The 19100-nt window shown below is 42.6% G+C and overlaps 1 protein-coding gene across 6 annotated transcripts in view; it reads left to right on the top strand.

The window, feature by feature from the left end:
• The window catches only part of lrch1 (leucine-rich repeats and calponin homology (CH) domain containing 1), a 44509-nt gene that overhangs the window by 17061 nt on the left and 8348 nt on the right, over nucleotides 1-19100 (top strand). For 2 of the 6 annotated variants that reach the window (XM_074694421.1, XM_074694418.1), the window contains exons 2-17: nucleotides 2136-2280; nucleotides 5145-5271; nucleotides 5880-5985; nucleotides 7279-7415; nucleotides 7874-8004; nucleotides 9043-9130; nucleotides 9876-9981; nucleotides 10728-10843; nucleotides 11950-12020; nucleotides 12314-12400; nucleotides 12540-12617; nucleotides 12723-12759; nucleotides 12991-13104; nucleotides 13771-13843; nucleotides 14660-14782; nucleotides 18921-19030. In XM_074694421.1, the coding sequence (XP_074550522.1) occupies nucleotides 2136-2280; nucleotides 5145-5271; nucleotides 5880-5985; nucleotides 7279-7415; nucleotides 7874-8004; nucleotides 9043-9130; nucleotides 9876-9981; nucleotides 10728-10843; nucleotides 11950-12020; nucleotides 12314-12400; nucleotides 12540-12617; nucleotides 12723-12759; nucleotides 12991-13104; nucleotides 13771-13843; nucleotides 14660-14782; nucleotides 18921-19030 (1649 nt within the window). The remainder of the gene's footprint in view (nucleotides 1-2135; nucleotides 2281-5144; nucleotides 5272-5879; nucleotides 5986-7278; nucleotides 7416-7873; nucleotides 8005-9042; nucleotides 9131-9875; nucleotides 9982-10727; nucleotides 10844-11949; nucleotides 12021-12313; nucleotides 12401-12539; nucleotides 12618-12722; nucleotides 12760-12990; nucleotides 13105-13770; nucleotides 13844-14659; nucleotides 14783-18920; nucleotides 19031-19100) is intronic. The other 4 variants (XM_074694423.1, XM_074694420.1, XM_074694419.1 and 1 more) reach the window with 3 other exon arrangements.

Genomic DNA, 19100 nt, shown 5'->3' with positions numbered 1-19100 from the left:
TTAGGTCAACGTCAGTCTTCACCCAACTTCATGCAGCCTTTCTTTTCTACTTGCTCCAGAAATGAAATCAAACCATCTTTGTTTTTGTTAACAGCTGATGTAAAACACCCATCCACACCTTCAGACTGGAGTGTAACGGCATCCTTTAAAGAAAGAAGCTTCAGTGTGTGTAAAACTCAGAGCTACCATCACTTCATCTAAAACATAAAATTTGACAAACACTACCTGCTCTGTTTGCAGCAGAACTTAAGGATAAAATCTCCTCCATGGTGTATTTTATGCGCAGCTGACGATCTTGAACGCCTCTTTCTGGGACTCGTCTTGTTTTTTTTATTTTTCTGCTGCAAGTTGGGACAAGTGAAGTGGAGAGAATCTGCCCTGAAACGCTCACAGGAACTCAGATCAGATCCTCTGAAATGTGTCAGGGGTTTGGAGATGATTTACTGTAAGAGTGCCCTCAGGTTAGAGGTCAGAGGTCAGATGAACGAGACGGTTACTGGTTTGAATCCAGGACGGACAGAGGGAGGGAGAGATCTGACGTGGGATAATCTGAGCAGACGAGTGACCAAGTTGTGTCAGTGTGATCAGAAACCCGTCTGTGGTTTGAAACGTGATGTTTGATTCATCACAGGCTAGGTCAGTGTTAGCAGTGACCCTGTGTGTGTGTCTGTCTATGTGTGTTTAGATGACCTGAGGCGTGTTCTTAACATGTAATTACATTGACAGAAGTGTGTCTGAGAGGACAACGTGTCCTAAAAACATCTCACCTCTGCCGTTTGTGTCCTCTTTTATTCTGCAATTCCTCTGCAGGTCTCTTTGAGCTGACACTGTTGAAAGTGTGTGTGTGATTTTACACTCAATCAACCAGTGTGTGTGTTCACTGTCTGAGTGGATCAGACAGTTATCAGACTGACTCTTTGTCTCTCAGTCTCTCAGTTTTTACAGCACTTCCTGTGACTCAGCATCCCATGATGCAATGCTGCGTGCGCTGCTGATGCTCACATGCAGCGGTGATTGAAAGCCTCTCTGTGTTCTTCTGAAGTCAGAGCTCTCTGTGAACTCATTTAGTGTGGGATGTAAACAGCTCACAGATTAAACTTTAATCCCGACGTTACGTCTGGAGATGTTCTATCTGAGCATGTGCAGAAGACACTTTGAAACGTGCATTTACTAAAGAAATCATGCTGCAGATTCTGATCTGTAGGTGTGTGTCAGCTGAAGGAAACCTTCAGAAGTAAATTTATTTTAAGGTAGACTTTGTGACAGATTCATTCAACGCCAGCTCTCAGGTTTTACAAAAACACAGCAGAGTGTTTTCCTCCTTCTCTGTTCAGAGGAAATAAACCCTCGTCTCTACACTAAAGTGTGTTTAGGAGCTTGGTCTCTCTGGAACAATGCGCTGTGATTACTCCGACATTTCTCAACCTTATTTGGCCGCTGAGAGCTGAACTGACGTTGTTGCTGAGTGTTGGCAGGAAGTGATATCATCAATCCTGACCTTAAGTGGCTCACCTTTTGCTCCCGCAACCAACATTTGAGTACATACTCAACCCCGTGGCTGTAAAGAAGAGCTCAGATCTGGTTAATGTCAGACTTCTTGTGCAGTGTCGGAGTTATCGTGTGATTATCGCCTGGTTTTGTCTCTGCAGGTGGAGTCACCTTGTCCTCTGTCTTTCTTTGTTTATTTGTGTTTTCTTCATGCAAATACCTTCCTGCATGCAGACGAGCTGCAGGGCATTCATCAGTATGCTGAAATAATGCTGGTACCTTCAGGAATCTGAGACTCCTTTGTGACAGAAAAACGCAAAGTGACCACGCCAAAGGCATACATCCATGTCTTTGAGATTGTGTGGTTTTGTTTTGTAGCTGGAAGTCATCATTTCTCTGTGAAAAAATATTAACCCTGAGGAATGAATTCAGTCATCTGCTTGAGTATTTCTCAGGAGGGATCGCCTGTTATCTCCCATTTTCCTGTAATAAACACAAGTTATTTAAAAACATGTTTCCATCAGCAGACTCTCTCATCTTACCTTTGATCTGCTTGTTTTCATCCTGCTGTCTGTTTCTGAAGATGACTCTATGTCGCAGACTGAAACTTCAATAAGTGTGTGTGTGTCTCTCTCTTCTCTCTGCAGACCTCTCCAAAAACAGACTCACAGACGTCCCCTCAGAGGTCACACACCTGGTTGCTTTGGAATCACTGAACCTGTATCACAACTGCATCAGGACCATCCCGGACAGCCTGATCGGCCTGCAGTCACTCACCTCTTTAAACCTCAGGTACACAAACACACACATACATGGTCGCAGCACTTTTTCTATTTTTTGACTGTGCTGTCCCACAACTTTCTGAGTCATTGTGTGTGAGAATGTGTGTGTATGCATACCTCAGGTTTCTGTGGTAAACTAAAGTTGCCTGCATGCTGGCTGTGTGTGCGTTGACACTATGCAGCTCACACCACAGCATCGTTGGTACAAGATGCACACACACACTCAGAGTCACACCTGGTGCTGACCTTCACACACACACACACACACACACACACACACACACACACACACACACACACACACACACACACACACACACACACACACACACACACACACACTCTTTCTCTCTCCTGTTCTGTCTTGTTGTGTGTAAAGGTCAGTTTCTTCCCTCCTCTCTCTGCAGGTGAATATTTTCTGCTCTGAGGCTTAAATCTCAGATCTCTTTTCAGATTTCATTTCTGGATTCTATCCCATCATTTTATGTAGTTTTACAAACATTTTCATCTACATCTGATAGTTTAATACATGCAAAAATGTACTGTCTCTAGATTCTTTTACATTAAAACAGTTTCTGATTAACCGTCGCCTCTCAAACCGCTTGCTCTCAGATTCTCCCTGCTGTTCACATACATAAAGAGGAGTATGAGGAATATGAAAGAATAAAATCACAGCACTGTGCTTCTCTTTACAACAGTAATAAATATATAAAATAATAATTTGGTAACACACACACACATGCACAAACACACAGTGCTTTGAGGAAGTGCTCTCTGTCTTCCTCTCCTGTGAGTTATTTTTAGTCTTCACAGTCAGACAGTCATCGCGACGTCTCAGATGGAGAAGTTCAATCCTCTGAAACGTTTGTCTGGACTCATTGCCTCGGTGTAATTAAATCATAAATATATTGCTGTGTTTCTGTGTTCGGAAGATGCAGTTTCCTTCTCTTTCTCCTACATTAAGCTGAATTTTAAACAGCTGAAGAAAAGAGACGAAAAACAAACATCTCCTCTGTTCATGGGTCTGTTTCTTCAGATATAAACTTCTCACTGTGTGCCTGTGTGTGTGTGTGTGTGTGTTTGTGTGTGTGAGAACAGCTGGATAGACTCATTTTAAACACTTCCTGGAAGGTTATTTTCAGAGCTGACTCAGATGAGTTTGTACCCTTCATATGTGTGTGTGTGTGTGCGGGTTGGTCAAAGGTTAGATGCTTTGTTTGCAGACTCATTTCTCCAGAACAACCCAAAGTGTCATTGAAGTGATTTTTGAGCCCAGATGGGGAAAGAAGCTGGTGGTTTCACTCAGCATCTTTGAGTTTGTCTGAATCCAGCTCAAATATGGCCTTTTTCACTAGCACGCCTTGGCCCTACTCTACTTGGCCTGACTCGACCCTACTCATTTTGTGATGGTTTTCCACTAGCCCGGTTCTTTGACCACCAAGGGGCGGGGTTGCCATAAAACAGCTGGGTGACATAGCGTCCAGGTCATGAGCCCGACACAACAATCGCAAAGAATGGAGGACTTGGAGGAAATAGTACACATGCTGCTTGGTCTGTGGCTTTTTGTCACAAACTGAATGAAAGAGGGAAGCAGAAGTTGAAGCTGTTGTTTGAAAATGGCGGGTGGCTCTTGTCCTTTTATGTCCCTTCTTGTTTTGCGTGCTCATGACTCATCAATGACGACTTTGTTGGACCAATCAGTAGCCTGCAGTTTGTGATGTCATCTTTTAGTATCGACTCAGCTCGCTTGGAAAAAGAGTGGAGTACGCGCTAAAACTAGCTTGTTGTAGGAGGTACCAGGCCAGTGGAAACACACTGCAACTCGATTAGGGCCGGGTAGAGTAAGGCCAAGGCGTGGTAGTGAACCTTACTTCCCGTCATCTCATTATTATTTACAAACCAGTAGTTCAAAAGTTATTAAACTTAAGAGTTTTGTGTTGGCAGAGGCGTGTTGACTTGACTGTCAGGTGGTTACAAGGGAAGTTTGTGAGGTATAGCTTGGATATCTGTGTTTAAAAAGCCAAACAGATCGTCTTTATGGACTGACTAAAGCAAATAAACAGTAGACATGCACCAATCGATCAGTTGGCCAATCAGTCAGTGCCGATTTCTTAAATTTTGGGGGATCAGTGATTGGCCCATCCTTACATATGAAACTGATCTTATTTACCTCTGGAAAGGTCTGACAGCCAGCCATTGTTGCTTTTTGCACTGAGACCTAAAACTCAGGACACTTTACTGGCTGTTTAAGTTAAAACATAAAGATTTTATTGTTTCACAGGTATTGTTCAATGATTTTCAATAAAAAAAAGATTGGAACATTGAAGGTATATGCTGTCAGTTATAAAAAATTAAGAAATAAAAATTGGCATCAGCAGGTCAGGCTTTTTAAAGATTGGTGATCGGCCAGAAAATTGTGATCGGTGCACCCCTAATTAATACTCCACAGTAATGTGTATGTTTGCATTTCATACTCCTGTCATCGTGGCAAGGCTTCAGTTTGATAGGTGCGTGTTTGTCGCAGCACAAATTACGCCCGTTTGATCTCTCACACGGGAAGTAGGACATGCTTGAGAGCAATATTTCCCCCCGTGTCTCTGCTTTATGTGTAACAGTGGTATAAACACTGAGAGTGAATATGAAATCATGTTATAAAACACTTTTATTGTCGTGTTTTCACTCCTGGTCATGTAATTTTAATGTTCAGAGGAAGGCAGGGTGTTTAAATATTCATCTCTGCTGTAGATTCTGTTAATCCTGGCTTGATTCTTTCTCACCGTCTTTAATACAGTCCAAACAGACAGTTTTTTATGTCCAAATATAAGTCACATGATGACACTGACTCCTCTTTTTCGTCATGTTTGTGTGTTTCAGTCGTAACCAGTTGTGTGCTCTGCCTGCCTGCCTGTGTGGTTTACCTCTGAGAGTCCTCAACGCCAGCAACAACAAGCTGGTGAGCCTGCCAGAGAGCATCGGACAGCTGCACGGCCTCATGGAGCTGGTAAGAGTGTGTGTGAGTGTGTGAGGTCTGTTAGTGTGTTTCCACAAACAGAGAGGGGTGACAACAAGAAAGTTATGTTTATTAACTTCCACATACCTTTGTTTGATTCAGATTCAGATACGTTTACTGTCAGTTTTAGAGGAAAATATTTTTTTCCTGCAAAGTAGATCCTTGATAGACCAATCCAATGAACTCCGAGAAGCTTATAAGCTGCTATCCCTGCAGTGGCGTTTATGGAAAGTCTTTAAAATCCATGTGAAGATTAAATATCTGATGTGCAGTTACGCTACTGTAAGCATTTCCACTATATGCATCCAGAAAAAATAAAAGTAAAAAAGAGGAAACTGGATCAAAAGCACAAAGAACAACAAGGTTAAACTTCAGGAAATCTGACTTCTCCTGTTTCACTCAGTGTCAGCAGCAGATCAAATTCAAGAAATCAGCAGGAAGCGCTCAAAGCTGCAAGTTTCAGTAATTTAACACTCAGGAGAGCTAAAGCTGCTGTTCTCAGTGAAATAAAGATATGAAAAGAGGTTTGATAGAGTTTTTTTGAATAAAGCCCCCTGAGCTTGAATCATGTTGTAAAATCTAGTTTTTTTCATCTGCAGGACATCAGCTGTAATGAGATCACCGCTCTTCCTCGTCACATCGGCCGACTCAAAGCTCTGAGGGAGCTAAACGTCCGGCGAAACCTCCTCTGTGTCCTGCCGGAAGGTAAGTTTGCGTAAAATATACGCAGAAATGTAAATCTTTCTTCAGAAACAAGACTAGGAGGTGTGTCTGAGACCACAGATTCCTCCGTATGAGCTGTCACACCCGTCTCAGTCCACTAAAATAAACTCAGCCCTCAGTCTGACCGGAGATCGACCTCCAGAGTCTGAATGAGTCTCTGACACAGACCACAGTGCTCAGCAGAGACTCCCCAGTGAACTGTTATCATAATTTACGCAGTTATCTTTTCCTCCAGTCTGTCTGCTGATACACTAAAGCTGCTGACTTCTTATTCACTTTCATGCCCTGAGGTCGCATCAGTACACATCAACCCAAACCCCATAAAAAAAAAAAACCCTTTTAAAATTATTTCAACTCCTCTTGGAAACAGATTGGAGAAATGTCAGTGAATTTTTCTGGAGGATTACGACTCTTCATGCAGCAGATTTGTCCTGTCTGTTCGGATTTATTGTCGTATTATCCTGACGTGACACACGCCTGTCTGTCACATTACGATCCTCTCTTGGATTGATTGATTAGGTCTGAACAGCCTCAGTGGCTCAGCTCAGCTGCAGCCTGATGGAGGGAGGGTTGTTGTGTTTTGATTTAACGTCTGCTGAACTTTGTTTCTACTGCACAGAGCTCCCCACGCAGACCACCGTGTTGGAGTGTTTGTGAAGGTCGGGGAGCTCAGGGCAGCAGGAGGACCAATCAAGGATACTCCCTGAGACAGAAAGAGAGTTAAAAATACACAGTGTTGAATAATAAGAAGCTGCTTACTGTCTTTGTGGGTTCATACTCACACACTCCTCCTTTTGCAGTACAGTGTTTCTCCAGTCAGTACAGTTTGATTAATCAGAAATAAGAACACAACCAAGTTTGTTTTCATTTTAAAGGAATACTGCACAGAAATAAAAAAAAATAATGGGCGAAACAGATGAATTAATCAATCTTCAACAGAAGATTTAACATCTTGTGATGATTTTCACCCATTTATTTTTTTATTCTGTGTATCAGCGTTTATTTGCAGACATTTCATTTGTGCTAAAAGTTCACAGAGAAACTGTGAGTCTCGTCTGCTAACAATTACAACCTCCTCTGAAAACAGCAACAGTCCCTGCATTGTTCAGTCTGCTGGGAAACATGTTGGCGTGTTGAGCCATGTGAACGTTGGTGTGTGAGCATGACTTTGAATATGTGTGTGTGTGTGTTTAACTCTTTCTGGATGTGCTGTTTTGTTTTAATTCCTCAAACTCTTTGATTTTAACTTCTATCTATGACATCTCTTTCCTTCAGACCTGGCAGATCTTCCTCTGGTGAAGTTCGACTTCTCCTGTAACAAGGTGTCGACCATCCCCGTGTGCTACAGGAAGATGAAGCAGCTGCAGTCCCTTCAGTTAGAGAACAACCCTCTGCAGAGTCCACCCGCACAGGTTCGCACAGCATGCTCACCTCAAACCAACAGCTCAGCTCTTTATTAAGCTCATGTTTGGCCTCCTCATTGCCGCCCAACAGCTGCCTTTAACTACTGTTTCACAACATTAACCACAGGTATCAGTCATTAAGATAAATGTGAGAGGGAAAAGGTGAATGCACACATCACAAACCATGAACTTCTCTTAACCTCAAACACAAAGCTTTAGTGTCGATACAGTGGTTTCCTGAGGGGAGGAGAACTAAGCATGTGCAAAATTTCATCCTATCAAAGGTTACCATCAGGATACGACTGCAAAGATCAGCCAACTCAACAAGCTTTCTGTGTGAATACACTTTAATTGAAAAACACAGGACTTTAAGGATTTTGAATTGTCTACTCTTTATTAATTGATGTACAGTAATTAGGGTCAAGCAGCATGTTGCACAGTTGCAGATCTCTGTCCTTTTTTTTCAGATTTGTATAAAAGGTAAAGTCCACATCTTTAAGTACCTGAGCATCGAGGCATGTCGCAGTGATAAGATGCCTGACTCTCTGTACCTGCCCGTCATTGAAAGACTCAGCCTCCACAGACCGACAACCGGCAGGTCAGTTGACATGCTATCTTCATCAACATCACCTGTGTCAGTGCGCATCCTTCATACATCTGCTGTCATACCAGCAGACTCACTGACAGTGGTGCTCACATGCATTCTTGGGAGCAATTTTGGGCTCGTCAAACCCACAGATGCTTGGATAAGTTAAAATTAAAGCAGGAAGTGGGGATATTTGAGAACACAGGGTTTAAGCCAGGGGGACACAAAGATTGGAGCGCTGACTGAGAGAAAGACAGAGGGAGCAGAAACTTGGTCTGCTTGTTTGCTCTCCGAGGATTAGGAGCTCAAAAATGTCCACCCACATGAAACGCTCCCAACACGTGGGCAGGAAGAATGGTTCCTAGAGCACAAACACGCATCCTTCATCCTTTTTTTGAACTGAGTGTCTCATTTTTTCTCAGATTTCGCAACCCTTTGTCTCTCCATTATCTTCTCTTTCTCTGTGGTTTCATGGTTTTGCTTTGATTGTTTACTCTCTCCTATTTCTTCCTTTAACAGCCCCTACTTTTCTTCTCCTCTGTTTCCTCCTCCTATTATTTTTTTTTCTTTAAATGAGATCATAGTTATTTCTCTCCTGTTTTCTGTCAGTCATACCGCTCATTCTTTACGTTCTCTCTAGCTTCCCTCCTCTTGCTCTTGCCTGCCCTGGAGGAAGCTGCGAACAGATTGATGCTATTTTTAAAACTCTATTAAAACAAAGACCTTAAAAAAGGAGTGGAACACAGAGAGGAACAGTTTCTCCTTTAAGATGATGCAGAAAGAGCGTTTCTCTGCAGACACCCCGCCAAAATAAAGCGCAATGAGGAGTTAATGGTTATCCAGGCTGGAGATAAAACTGAAAGGTTTAAGATCGATGTAAGTTTCATCATTCTGTGGTTCCTGACACCATAATGACGAGGGTGTCAGAGAGGGAGGAGGAGAAGGAGAAGGAGGAGGAGTCTTTCTCCTGTTCATGCTCTCTGTAGCTCGCCTACACACACACCCCTCCTCAGGTGTGTAACCTGTGTGTATCTGTGTGTGTGTGCGCAGTGTGGAGGACATGGAGCAGCAGAAGAAGCAGGACAGCGACTCAGGAGTTGGGAGTGACAACGGAGACAAGAGGCTGTCTGCCACTGAGGTACTAAGTGTGTGTGTGTTTGTGTGTGCGTTATGCTCATGCAGGTGTGTATTTTTTTCACCTGTAGAAAGTATTTGAACTTTGTAATCTCTAGAAGTTCAGTGTCTAGTCTCTTAACTTCAGCGTGTTCTGTGTCTGTAGTTAATAATGTCATTCCCAGAAGTCAGTGCAGCGATTTTTAGTCTGGATTATTTTGAACATGATTCTTAATTTTTGACTTTGATACAAGGCTGAATACCCTCAGAGTAAAAGTTACTGACCCTTAAATTGTTTAATCTTCCAGTTGACTTCTGTACCAGTCAGTGTATAAGTCTGTAAAGCTGCTGGTTCAGTTTAAGTAGTGTTACTCTGATTTGATGACTTTGTTCTGCAAGACGGTGAACTAGGTTTATTTTCTTTCAGGGCTGCTCTTTGCAGAATAAATTCAAATCAGTAATGCATGATATGATTACTTGAAATCGAAAATAGAGCACTACCTGCTCTTAATTATTTTCTCACAATTCTGTACTTGGGGAAAACGTTCATAGCGTGTAGTTTTTGCACCCCACCTACTGCCATCTACAGTGTTGGAGTGTGTCTGCTTGTTAACACACTGACAGCATTTTCATCTGTAAAGTTTGATTAATGGAATTCTAAACAAGAGTCAATATTCCTATTATTGGTTAATGTTTGTTTGTGTGTGTGTGTGTGTGTGTGTGTGTGTGTGTGTGTGTGTGTGTGTGTGTGTGTGTGTGTGTGTGTTTAGCCATCAGATGAGGACAGTCTGAGTCTGAACGTGCCGATGAGCCACATCACAGAGGAGGAGGGGATCAGTAAAGACGACTCCAGTGAACACATAAGCTCACTCACAGGTAAACACACACACACACACACACACACACACCGAAGAATGAAAAATACCTTATAATTTAAAATACAGCTCTACCTGAACCAGAATTAATTTTTAAAGAAGTCTATCAAAGACAAAAATAGAGGTAAAAAAAAGTCTTAAGAAGTTGGTTTATGCTTTGATTTGGTAACATTTTGTACTAGCTGTCAACATTAGCTTGTCAAAACTATGTGTTACACACCTGGTTAATCACCCTTGTACTGACGAGGTGAGAAGAAAAAAATAACTGTGGATCTTCATGAATAAAGACTAAATCTTATAAATGTGGCACAGAGAACCATCAAAAATCCAACTGTTGGAGAATCCAGCATCCAGATCCAGTCAGTGTGTGTGTGTGTCTGCTGCATGAGTGTAAGTGTGTGTGTTTCTGGTCTGTTAAACTCTATTAGAGCAGAGCAGCAGCTCCCCAGACTCCTGGTTTAAATAGACTTCAATCAGCCTGAATCAGGTCACAGCTGATGGAGAGACTCATGAGCTAAGGAGAGACAGAGCATCTCAGATATTTGATCTTATTATCTGTCTCTGTAACAGTATGAAGGGTGTGTCGACTGTGAACCAAAACATGAAGAAATACACAGAATATTAACGCTTTATCAGCACACACACATTCAGAGATCTTTGAATCTTGCATCTTTTAAAACAAAGTTACTACGTGTGAACAGGACCTGATCGCAGACATATTCTTTATTCCTTCTTTTCGTCTTTCAGCGGATACAAACTCAGACTCTGTGCGGCTCATAGAGGAGAGTCCTACGGAAGCCTTGAGGGACCAATTTGGCTACAGAGACTCAGCTCTCAGCACGCGCTTTGTCAACTACATCAAGGTGAGACCTCCCCTATCCTCCTCTTTTACTGCTTCCTTATCTTTCTCATCTTTCTGCCTCAATTCCCCCTCTGACTCATCTTTTTCCTCCTTTCCTCATCTCTCCTTCTGTTCCTACTCCTCCCTCTCTGTTCTCTCCCTGTTCTCCTCCTCCTCCTCCTTCTCTCTCCTCCTACACTGTGTGATTGGGTCACTTGTTAATCATTGATACATTAATGGTCGTCGTCATGAATAATTTCTTCTCTCAGTTAGTCTGAGTTATAAAAAACTCTTCCTCTTTTAGTCTGTCTCTCCACTCTCCTCCTGATCGGCTCTGATGGGGTTTAAACTGTCGCTCTGCGTCTCTTTAAAACTCTTTGAATCACTTTAAGTGTTCACAGAGTTCCTGTTGGATGATTTGTCCTTACAGGCCGAGCAGTTAGAGAGCTGGTCCGGTTATAGACTCTAACGTCACAGTGGGTGTGTGAGTCACACACACACACACACACACATAGACTCAGCTGTGACCAAATAAGGAGTGAATAGGAAACACACACACACTGGATGTGGATGTTTTTGTGTTCAGGTCACAGCTGGAGTTCTGTACCTTCATTTACTGGATCCTGAACTGTTTGAAACTCATCCTGAGACTTCATTCATGTCCTGTCTTCTTACATTATCCTCCATCACAGCATCTCCTGCTTTCTGAATGAGCATCATGCTGGCCTGAAGAAGACTTTAAACTGGAGATTGAGAGTAGAAACGTCCATTTTTCTCATTCACTTAGTCTCATTTTATCCTTTGAATAAAGGCCCAGATAATCTCTGAAATGTTGACTCTCGGAGAGCAACATTAAAATCAGTGAGTGAATATGAAACATTAGTAAATATATTGATTGTTGATCAGTTTTCTTCCTAGTTAACCCATTAAAACCAGTGTGGGACGAGGAGACAGTTAATCACAGTAAACTTATTGTTTGTGTACTGGAGTAAAGCAGTAATGTCTCTGAGTCCCAGCCAATAGCTGAGTAAGTCTGGGGTCATGTGACCTCTGCAGCTGCTGCTGATGTGTGTGTGTGAGGGAGGTCGAGAATGTGTGTTAATGTAGGTTGGTTGTGTTTTTGTGTAGGGTCGGACAGCAGCAGACTTCGACGAGCCGCTCAGGATAGACGAGGACTCACACTGGCATTCAGATCAAATGTAAGATCGTCAGTCTGCCCGATTTTTTTTTGGTTCTACTTTTTCTTAATCATCATGAGTGATTTTTTTTTATATCTTTGCTTTATTTTTTATTCATAAAACAGCAAAAAGAGACTTGCAAATGAACAGAATTATAGAAGCGTGTCTGCAGCAAGTAAACGTGTTAAAACTATTGTTTTTGTTTTGAATCCATTTGAACATTAACTGATCAATTCAACAAAAAAATAGGGTTATTTTCACTGTGATTGTAGGGTTGTAACTTAAACTCATGTTTTGCATCTTTGGGCTGACAGGTCAAAGGTCACAGGGGGCACAGAGCTCCACATTGACATGATCAACCAGCTGAAGGAGGCCGTGGAGCTGCTGCAGGACCCCAGCAGGTAACTTTTTTTTAAATTAGTTTTTGCACCATTTTTGTTTTGCATTCTTAAAAACAGCTTGTTTGCTCAGTGTGCATTTTAAATCTGCTGGTTTCATCTGTTTTTTTATATGTTTTCTGAAATGTTTCATGTGTGTCAGAGTGAATGCAGAGCAGGACGATCTGTCAGGAGTTCAGCTCTACCCCGTGGAGATGGTCAACGTGGAAGAATCCCTCAAGTAAGTATTTCCCGCCTGTCATTTACACAGTTTAATAATCATGCACATTTTATCATGTCGTCCTGACTTTCTTTCCTTTCTCTTTCTCTCTTTCTCTGCCTCCAGCGGGCAGGACAGTGACGATGGCATCACCACACCGAAGGTAAAGTGTGCAAAAAGAACTATCTGCTCTCAGGGCACAGGTTGATTGAAAACAGGGATGTTTTGGTTGCACCAAACAGCATTTATAAACCAGGTCTGCACAGGGTTGAAGGTAGAGTTTCTTTGTTAGGATCTTGTCTTTGTCCCCTGAAATGCAGAATCTATAAGTTTTGAAGTCATAGAGGGATATTTAAGGTAACCAAGGTTTTAAACGTTTGATGCACCCTAGCAGCAAACGGAGGAGGGTGGATATGAGTTCCAGAAGAAGAGACAGATGATTCTAGAGAAGGCCAGGTTTGAGGCCCAGCTTGCATGTCGGGAGTATGAGTGGCATATGTCAATCAAGGTAAACCTGACAGGAAGCCGAGGCTTTGTCCCGCCCCTCAGGGTGTCCTGTCTCACAGTAAACTGACACACACTTTCATTCCTGTGTCCGTTTGCTGTGAGGTTTGTACAAAAGCTTTCACGCGTCACATCTCGTCTGGCTGCAGGTTTTCACATGTGAACAGTGTGAGAGTTTGTGAGTCTGTGGCTCTACGTCAGTTTCGTGTTAACAAGCTTATAATCTGAGCGTCTGTCGTCATGTTAAGACTCAAAGCTCAGACGTCGATCAGTACTGTTCACTGTTTGTTTACATTATACATGTGCTTAATGCTGGTTGTGATTTCCTGTTGGATGTATTTTACTGTGTGTTGTGGTTTTCGTGTTATCCTCTGGAGCATTTCGGGAACTATTCATCGTACTGTTGCACTGATAAAATTATATTAAATTTTTTAATGCTGAATTGTGAAAAGTACTCCAAAGAATGTTGCTGATTTTGGACATTATTTCATAAAAAAGCCAACAACTGAGACAATAGAAAGTTAGAATTTTAAAAAGAAGAGACTGAGGTAGAGTAATGTGTTGATAACTGGCTCTGACGTGAGCATTTTGTTTTGACACGCTTCTCTGGTGTGTTATATTATTTTGTTTGTTCACTGAGCTGTTTACTGAACAACTTTCTCTACCTCAGCGAGATGATCGGTCTCCGCTCAGCGGACATCCCTCCTACCACAGCCCCGTGTTTGGACTGAAGCCTCGATCAGGTGAGTTAAACCTGAGTTAAACCGGGGGAAGGGTGGACACACAGGCCGTCTAACTTTACTCAAACACAGCTTTTTTTTAAAGTTGTAGCTGCAGGAGATTAATAGAAAATACATCAATGAAAAATGACTCTTAAAAATTTAACAGATAAAAAACATTTTTTTAAATCAAAAAGGATGAAACTAATGTAGCAGGATAAGGTGTTAAAAAAATCCAGACTTGAGAGTCAAATCCAGCCCCATGATCCCTGCTCGTCGGCTTTATTCGTAGAGTCTCAGCTGGTTTTTGTCCCATGCTTTATTTTTTTTTTTTTTAGCCAGCAGCCATCCAGCCTTTGTTTGCTAACTGTTATGAGTCTGTGAACTGTTGCTAGCTGCTATTCAAGCTAACATGATGCTAACAGCATGTGGAGGTGATCTGTAATGTGAACTGCCACTAACCTTTATTTTGTTTTTGCTTTTTCATGTTGTCTTTGTTTCCCCCATCTTCACATGTTCCTCCTCTGACGCTCCTGGTTTTTATTTTTCTGATCTCTCCTCTCTCTGACCTGCTGCATGATTTTCATGTTTAATCATGTGTTTTCTAACCTGCATGTGTCTCTTGTGATGATACCTGCCTCTCGTTGATCTCCCTGTTTTCTACCGACCAATCCTCCCGGGCCTTTGTTCCGGTGATATTGGTGTTTTTCGGGGTGTGTTTCTCGTGAAATGACCTTTGCCTTGCTGTATTAATCCACCATGGTGCCCACACTTTCCTGCACTACACACACGCCACGCCCACTTCCTGCGTCTTTGACCGCACCCACCTCCTGGTTGTAGCCCCGCCCTCGCTGCCCTGCTCGCCCCCTCCTTCCTGTCTCGCCCCCTTCCTCCTCTCACAGGCCTCGCCCCTCCATAGAGATACAGCTCGTAGCCGTGATGACGGAGGCATGCACAGTGGCGGTAGGTTGCTTCTTTGAACTAACCAGGATGCTGCAGGGTCAGGATACACACCTGGGACTGAATCTGTGTCAAAGTGTCCTCAAACATTTTTTCATTGAGGGTTTTAAAAGCTACTGTAAGTTTCTTCATTGCTGTCACACCTCATTCTGCGTTTCTGTTTTTGTTGCTTTTTTGTAGAAAGTTTTCATCTCATGTTTGAAAAGCATCGTTGAGTCAGTTGGCTCAGCTGTGACGGGGTTCATGTAACAGAGAGTCCTCTCATACCTAAAAACAGTGTGTGTGTGTGTGTGTGTGTGTGTGTGTGTGTGTGTGTGTGTGTGTGTGTGTAGCAGACAGTCATCAGAGAGAAGCTAAACCACACTCTGCTTTCATCTCCAGCTGCTCTACAGTGTGTGATGTGGTTTAAGTTGTCAATATATGTGTGTGTTAGTGTGTCTATGTGTGTGTCTTAATTGCTACAGCACTCACCCAAAATCTGTCAGTTTAACATACTTAAAAGGAGTAAGTACAGGGTGTGTGCACATCTCCATCCTCTGTAATCAACGCAGTACAGAAAAAAAAGAAAAAAAAGAACGTACATTCAGGATAATTCACAAGGACGTAAACGACGCGAAGCCATTTTTCAGAATGTCAGCACCAAAACACTGAAGTTATTATCTTTGGCTGTTTTGTGGTTCAGTTGAAAATGTTTGTGTGTTTGATGAGGGTCCACAGCTGCATGAAGCATGTCTTTGTGAGGGTGCAACTCGACTCTAACTGTAGTGTAAGAGGAAGGGGGAATGCTTGAGTTTTGCCAATCCCTCCTGTAGGAGCAAATCCTCTCAGAGAGGCTTTGCGTATCAAGCAGGTGGGCTTCAAATGATGCAGAGGGTTTGTTTCTTCTTTTAAAGTTATTTGTAGGAGGACAGTTTTGAATAGTGTAGCTGAAGACAGGAAATGTTAGGAGTAGAAAGCAGAGGAAGACATGCAGTAAGGAGTCGCTGTACTAGTAGTCAAACCAACTCTGCAGGTGCAAGGCTTGCTGTGCTTGAGGATGACTGAAGTATTCATGCACACACCGGTAAAGGCATTTTTTATCATACAGAACCTTTAGTTTAGGGATAAAATAACTTATTTTTTCACAAGAGTTGTTTTAAATCATGGAATGACGTCTTCCTGCCCGCACTGTGCTGCGTGTGTGACCTACTACACGATAACCTGAAACAGAGGCCATGTTAGGACTGTCTGCCTCTCTAGCTCTGTGCCGGAGTATGTACATGTACGTGTGTGTGTGTGTGTGTGTGTGTGTGTGTGTGTGTGTGTGTGTGTGTGTGTGTGTGTGTGTGAGTGTGTGTGTGTGTGTGTGTGTGTGTGTGTGTGTGTGTGTGTGTGTGTGTGTGTGTGTGTGTGTGTGTGTGCGTGCTGCATTTGTAATATGAATGAATCCATGCACATCAGTGTGTATTTTTAGCTCTTGTATTTTAAGTGTTAGATTATGGTCCCTAAAGGAGTATCCCACTTCCACACGAGCAGAGTCCAACATTTCAGATGGATCACCGGCATGTGTGTGTGTGTGTGTGTGTGTGTGTGTGTGCATGCCCCGAGGCCAGCTGTGTTTCAGTGCGTTGGTCTATAAAAGACTCCGATATGTTGCAGTAACGTGGAGCAGTTAAAGTGTTCACACACACTCAGTGAAAACGGTAACAGATGACGACCCTTCAGAGGATCCAGTTTAACATCAAGTTAATGGTGACTTTCTGTATCTGTGGCACACACACACGCACCCACGCACACACACACACACACACACACACACACACACACACACACACACACACACACACACACACACACACATACACACACACACACACACACACTGACACCGACACACCGACACACACACACACCGACACACACACACACACCGACACACACACACACACACACACACACACACACACACACACACACACACACACAGGGTGATGATTGGCTGTTAATGAGGTCGGGAGCGATGCTGCCAATGATGTGAGCATGTCAGCTTCTGGTGATGTCACTCTCCCTGAGGCCTGGACCCATTATGAAGCATTAGTCATAATGTTATCACACTGACACACACACGCAGTCGTGTGGAAACACGTGTGTGTTCAACACTCACACTGTTTTTAACAGCGACAGTAAACATCCCAGAGCTACACTAACTCCGATGTTTACAGATTCATGGAGGGGATTTGTTTTTTAATAGTGCAGCTCAAAGAGGCGTCAGTCAGACGACACCAGAGGCAAAGTTTTAATTAAACAATCCAAACAATTATGAAGCTGTTATTTCACCAAACTACAGATGAAAAGTGTTTGAGACGTGAACAAACTTAATTATAACTACAAGTGAGGGGCGGTGAGAGCTGGAGGGGGATTCACGCTGCATATGAGAGCTATTTCAGGACAAATTAGAAGCACCTCTGCTTCTCGTTGATGTTTTTAGTGTTTATTGGTTCAAAATGTTGTTTTTTTGAATTACAAGGGGCTTTACATCACTCCTTCTATCAGTGTATAAATGTAGAGTGAAGGGGTGATTAGGAGCTGTGATGTGAAAACTAGAGAGAGTTTGGTAGGTTTAGGGTTTCACACTCACCTGTTTTCATATGACAGCATGCTGAAGTAGCTAATCAACGCAAAAGTCCAGATAATGTGTTCTTTAGGGAGGGGGGAAAAGAAAAAAGGGACATTTTAATCAGCCATCAAGGGAGAAGACGCTGAGAGGAGTTGCAGATGACAGACAGAGAAAGAGGAGTGAGAAACACTAAAGAGGAGGAGGGGGCGTTGAAGAGACTCAACCCTGAAGATGCCCTTCAGCTTCTTCCCATAGAGACAACAGGGTTATCTGAGCCTAACAAAGTCATTACAGCAGAACTGGATCTGTAGTTTTCCAGAAACTGGGACATGACCCTGAACATGCCTCAAAACCACCTGAACCTGAGCCTGATAGCAGCATGATGAAACACCTGCAGCTTCATCTGATCTCTTCCTCATTTCATTTAAAGACCTAGTTCTCTTAAACCTTTGAAAAAAACTCTGACGGTGAAAAAAACCCCTCAAATTCGAGGTGCATATGCTCTGAAAAGATTGTGCCCCCTGAAACATCTGTGCTTTTCTCCTCTCCTCCAAATATTCTCATTAAAACTTTAGTGTTTAGAGGAACATCTATTAGGATTTGTGGGCACCAGTTTTCTTTTTTTAATTTTTTAACAAACTCTCCACTCTGTCTTTGATTAAACTCAACATTTCCCCGCCTGCTGTCTTAGCTAGTTTCTTTTAGAGATGTAAAAACACAACATTCTGAAAATACATGTCCCCCCTTTTCCCCTACAGAGACTTGCAGCTCCCCCTTGTGGTCACTCACAGAACTACAAATAGAGTGTTCTGCTTTATTTAGCTTTAAAAGGCAGATTTATATGTGCAGGAAACTAGGACACTGAGGCGGTGAATGATTCACCCTTCAGCTGAGTGTGGTTGTGTGTGAATCTCTGTGTCTTCCCACACACTGAGACCTGCTCTTCTCTGTGGGTCTGTTAGCATTAAATGACTTACGTTCATTTTTCAGTGACTTCCTCTGCAGTGATGAATCTCTCTGACAGAGACAGAGCTAAAATCTCTCTGAGGCGTGAGTGAGCGTTTGGCTTACATAAGCTTTCTACATCTTTTATGGCAGTTTTTCTTTCTCACTGAATATGAGTGAAGATTTGGACCAAAGTTTTGGATTTTTTGGATGTTTTTCTGCAACGAAAGTTCCTTCCACTTCTTGCATATGAGGGCGAATGATAGACTAGGAACTGAAGTTTTCTACTTTAAATAAAAGTAGTGTCATTTTAATGAGCTTCCTGACTGTTGGAGTCCAACTAACAGGAGGCCTAAATGTGAGAAGAGATTTTGTTATTGGATGTCTTGTTTTGTCTTTTATTTTGGTTTGTGCTTTGTGGACAGTCCCCTGACATCAGATTTTAGGATGTTATCCAAACCTCCTACTTCACCAGCAGGACATACAGATTTGGTTTGAATGTGGGATGACGTCTCATCTTTAAGGCTGCTCAGTCCAATCTCACCATTCTTTGTCTCCCTCTTCTTCATATTCTCCTCCTCCTCCTCCTCCTAAATTCAGTGTTCCTGCGGAGCCACAAAAGCCTGGAGTCGGTGGATCCTCAGTTCACCATGAGGAGAAAGATGGAGCAGCTGCGGGAGGAGCTAGAGCTCATGGAGCAGCTGAGAGATGTGAGCCAACACGGTTTAATAATCATTCATGTGTTTGTTCAAAGGAGCAAAAACTGGGTCTGAGTTCAGC

This window comes from Halichoeres trimaculatus, unplaced genomic scaffold, assembly GCF_033239565.1.
Source record: "Halichoeres trimaculatus isolate MK-OKI-2021-1 unplaced genomic scaffold, fHalTri1.1 fHalTri1_scaffold_19, whole genome shotgun sequence".
NCBI lineage: Eukaryota > Metazoa > Chordata > Actinopteri > Labriformes > Labridae > Halichoeres > Halichoeres trimaculatus.
This window is presented reverse-complemented; position numbering and strand designations above follow the sequence as displayed.